The sequence below is a fragment of the Chinchilla lanigera genome, unplaced genomic scaffold (genome assembly GCF_000276665.1).
Source record: "Chinchilla lanigera isolate Chin_1 unplaced genomic scaffold, ChiLan1.0 scaffold00094, whole genome shotgun sequence".
Classification (NCBI taxonomy): domain Eukaryota; kingdom Metazoa; phylum Chordata; class Mammalia; order Rodentia; family Chinchillidae; genus Chinchilla; species Chinchilla lanigera.
In genome coordinates this window covers 3,229,840-3,234,347 of record NW_004955495.1, presented here as the reverse complement: position 1 = coordinate 3,234,347, position 4,508 = coordinate 3,229,840, and the positions used below count along the sequence as shown (strand labels likewise).

General features: G+C 54.3%; 1 protein-coding gene across 1 annotated transcript in view; it reads left to right on the top strand.

Annotated features, from left to right (window-relative positions):
- Positions 1 to 865: 865 nt before the first annotated feature.
- Clpp (caseinolytic mitochondrial matrix peptidase proteolytic subunit) overlaps positions 866 to 4,508 on the top strand; it is an 8,515-nt gene continuing 4,872 nt past the window's right edge. The window contains exons 1-4 of the mRNA XM_005405726.2: positions 866 to 1,051; positions 1,134 to 1,205; positions 1,927 to 2,023; positions 3,458 to 3,645. Of these exons, the coding sequence (XP_005405783.1) occupies positions 866 to 1,051; positions 1,134 to 1,205; positions 1,927 to 2,023; positions 3,458 to 3,645 (543 nt within the window). The remainder of the gene's footprint in view (positions 1,052 to 1,133; positions 1,206 to 1,926; positions 2,024 to 3,457; positions 3,646 to 4,508) is intronic.

The window sequence follows — 4,508 nt, the reverse complement described above, 5'->3', positions numbered from 1 at the left end:
AAGAATGACTATGGTCAGGAAATCAAATAATAAATGCTACAGGACTGCGGTTGGGGGAGGCTTCCATTTTGTTACTAGCACAACCACTGTGGAAATTAGTATGGAAATCCCTCAAAAAATTAAAACTAGAAACTCCATTTGACCCAGCTATGCCCCTTCAAGACGTCATATTACAGTGATGCATGCACACCCGCATTGATGGCAGCACAACGCCAACATTAAATCCCCGGAGCAGCCTGCACGTCCATCAGCAGAGGAATGGATAAAGAAAATGTGGTATATACACAGTGGAGTACTACTACGCCAGAAAGACAAACTTGAGTCTCTACGTGGAAAACGGATGCACCTAAAGATCATAATGTTCAAGGAAAAAAATCAGGCACACAAGCTTATGTACCACATGGTTTCTCTCATACGAGAAACCCATAATACAAGCAATGCGCAAAGTAGAAGACAGATTGTAGGAGGTTGGGAGAGAGAACCCTGTCAAATGAGAAGGGACTCGTTATGCACACGCGCCGATTCCACACAAGGAACGTAAACAGGATGTAATGCAAACATGCCCTAGTAAAACTTTTCTAAATATAAAATAAAATATTTGCCATCCAACCCTTCAAGAAACATAAATAACAAAAGACTCGGGAGGGGACTCGAACCGGCCGCTCTAAAAGCTGCCCAGGGCCTCCAGGCGTTTCTCCTTTCTCTGGTTCCTACCCTGACCCCGCCCCTAGACTCGCTCCGCTTCCTAACCTTGCTCTCCCATCCCCCTCACGTGGGCGGCCTAGCGAGCATGCGCCTTAGGCGCAAGGCATGCCGGGCCTCGTAGTTTCGCCATCGGACGGAAGCCGGGAAGGCGGGCGCAGGCATGTGGCCCCGAATGTTAGTGCGGGAGCTCCGGGTGGCGGCAGTCAAGTTCTCCGTGCTGGGGACTCGCCTCGCCGTTCGCGTGCCGCCTCGGCGGATACTCGGGAGCGACCTGGCCCTGCGGCGGAGCCTGCACGCAACGGCGGCCCGGGCCCTCCCGCTCATTCCCATCGTGGTGGAACAGACGGTACAGCGGCCCGGTGGGGACACGGCCAGGGCTGGGGGGACTGCGGGTCCCCCGACGTCTCACCTCCGTCTCTGCACTCCAGGGTCGCGGTGAACGCGCCTATGACATCTATTCGCGGCTGCTGCGGGAGCGCATCGTATGCGTCATGGGCCCGGTGAGCGCCGGCGGGACCCCCCATCCCTGACGACCTCCCCGACCCCTAGGACCGCTCTTCCATTCCTATGCTTCAGTCCCTGTCCCCACCCACTCTGACCTGAGACTGCCTTGTGCTTCAAACTCCTTGGGTCCCGACTACACCCCTAGTGCCCCCCGCCCTATGTCCTGAATTGTTCCTGACCCCCTTACCCCACCGCTTTTTTTTGTCTTTTTGAGGCAGAGTCTCGCTATGCAGTTCAGGCTGGCCTTGAGCTCACTTTGTAGCCCAGGCTGGTCTCTAACTCACAACTATCCTCCTGCCTCAGCCTCCTCAGTGCTGGGATTAGAGGCGTGCACCACCACGCCGCGGTCCTGATCCCTTCTTTTTTGATCCCCTCTTTTTTTTTTTTTTTTTTTTTGAGGGGGGGGTCTTTGCTGGAGATTGAACCCAGGACCTTCGAACTGAGCTAAATCCCGAGCCGTTTTTACTTTTTGTTTTCAGACACGGTCTTGCTAAATCACTAAGTTGCCCAGTCTGGGCACAAACTTTCCATCTTCCTGCCTTAGCCTCCCAGAGTGCTGGTGTGCGTGACTTGACTCTGACTTTCCCCTCGCTTCTTATTTGGCATCTGATTTCCCTTCCTGGTGTCCTGACCCATCCCCAGCAACCCCCGAAAAACCCTCCCTTAAATCTCTCTCCCACCCCCAATCTGGGGATGCCTCCATGTCCCCACCTGCAGATCGATGACAGCGTTGCCAGCCTGGTCATTGCGCAGCTCCTGTTTCTGCAGTCCGAGAGCAACAAGAAACCCATCCACATGTACATCAACAGCCCTGGTGAGTGGGGCTTTCCCTGGGTGCTGGGTGCTCTCCAAGGGGCACTGAGGAACTCAGGACTGACATCCCTAGCTCAGGGTGTCCTCCCCTGGGGACCCCTGAGTGTCTTGAAACCACCAAGAGGAGCCTTCCTTTTGTTTTTGCTTTTTGGTTGTTTTGTTTTGTTTTATTTTATTTTTTGAGACAGGGTCTCACTGTATAGCCCAAGCTGGCCTCGAACTCATGGTGATCTTCCTGCCTCAGCCTCCCGAGGGATAAGATTACAGGTGTGTGCCACCATGCCAGGCTGCTTTTAGTTTTTGAGATAGGTTCTTACTGTGTGGCTCAGGCCGGCCTCGAAATCATGATGGCCCTCCTGCCTCAGCCTCCTGAGTGCCGGAGTGACAGTCTTGTACAATCACACCTGTCCTATAGCTTGCTTTGAAATGTAGGTTCACACAAAGTATAGGTTCACAAACCAACAGCTAAATTCATGCCATGCGATGTAGCCTCTTTGATCCCACATAAAGTGTTTTGCCAATTTGACCTGGTCATCCCTTTAAAATTAGTAGATAGCTGGGCATGGTGGCACATGCCCGTAATCCTAGCCCTCAGGAGGCGGAGGCGGAGAGATCATGACTTCGAGGCCAGCCTGGACTACATAGGGAGTGCAAGGCCCGCATGGGCTGTGTAGTGCAACCCTGTCTCAAAAAACTAAGCCGGGCAAGAAGGCCAAGGCCTGCAATCCTAGTGGCTGCGGCAAGAGGATCGGCAGCATGAGCTCAGCCTGGCCAGTTTAGTGACTTAGCAAGATGCTGTCTCAAAATAAAAAATATGAAAAGGGCTGGAAGTGCAATGCAGGGCGAGAGACCTGGATTCAGTACCTTGTCCTGCAAAAATAAGTAAGCGGGTAGATTGTGCCCACCTCCAAAAAAGACTAGATCATTTTTTTTCTTTTTTTCTGGTACCCGGAATCAAACTCACAACCTCGCGCTTGCCAGGCAGGCGCTGTGCCGCTGAGCTAAATCCCCAGCCCCCAAGACTAGGTCATTTTGATCACTTCCTGTGCTGAGTTGTTTGTGAGTGTTCTTGTCCTTGCGGGTACCTCCGATCCACGTGGCTCAGAGAGGCTGAGTAAGTTGCCCAAGGCCATGCTGATGACGGGCGGCGAGCAGGCTGCCTGCGGCGCCTTCCCTCTCACCCCTGCTCTCGTCTGGTTTCCGGCTTTTTTAGGAAATGTGGTAGATCTGTCCCCAGGCCGCATATGCGTGTGTGACAGTAGTCACCTGGCTCTGGTGCAGGGACGACCTTGTCCTGTCCTGTGTCCCCTGTCACCTGTCCCCGTGCAGAGGAGGTTCTGTCTGTGCCCCGCTGTAAAGGACAGCCCCTCCCCACTGCCAGGGACAGGATGGAAGGGGGCGCTGGCACAGCCCTCACTCGCCCTCCTGCCCGCAGGTGGTGTGGTGACTGCGGGGCTGGCCATCTACGACACGATGCAGTACATCCTGAACCCCATCTGCACGTGGTGCGTGGGCCAGGCCGCCAGCATGGGCTCCCTGCTTCTGGCCGCCGGCAGCCCTGGCATGCGCCACTCGCTTCCCAACTCCCGAATCATGATCCACCAGCCCTCCGGGGGCGCCCGGGTGAGTGCCAGCCCCCGCTCCCCCGGCTGCAGGACAGGGTCTAGACAGTGAGACGATGGCCATGGAAGGTCGTGATGGGTGCAAACCAGGTGTGGGCATCGGCGTCTTCAAACGTGGGCTGTAGCCGGGTGTGCTGAGCATATTCAGCACTAAGAGCGGAGACTGTGTCCTGAAACAAACCCAGGAAGATGATCAGAAAAAGGAGGAGGCCGGAGAAAAAGGGACCTAGGCTCAGCCGAAGCTCCAGCTGGCCCCACCCAGAGGAGCGCACTTGGTGAGAACCAGTGGGAGGAACCTGAGCGGCTAGACCTGACTCCCTAGGAATTCTTGTCCCTGTGGCACAGGTGGGGATGTAGCAGTCAAGTTGTTCCGGGCCTTGGGTTCGATCCCCAGTACTGCTTAAAAATGCAGAACGGAAGGCGCTCCGAATTGTGAGAATGGTTTTCTTAATTGAACAGATGGGGTGGTGCCCTCATCCCAGAGAAAGAAATACTTACAGCAGATTTTCATTGTACTCTCTGCACCCAAAAACAGGTTTTAGAGCCAGGCATGGTGGTCTATGCCTGTAACCCCAGCACTCTGGGAGGCTGAAGCAGGAGAATCACCTCGAGTTCGAGGCCAGCCGGGGCTACATAGTGAGTTCAAGGACAGCCTGAACTGCCTAGCAAGACCCTGTCTTGGGAAAAAAGACGAAAAGGGCTGGGGTTATAGCTCAAGAATGAAGGCCCTGGGTGCAATCCCTAGTACTGCAGAAAATATAAAATAAAAACTTCGGTTTCAGAGGCAAGGCTCAGTGGTAAAGTGCTTGGCCAGAATGCATGAGGTCCTGGGTTCCATCACTGGCGCTGCAAAAGGAAAAGAAA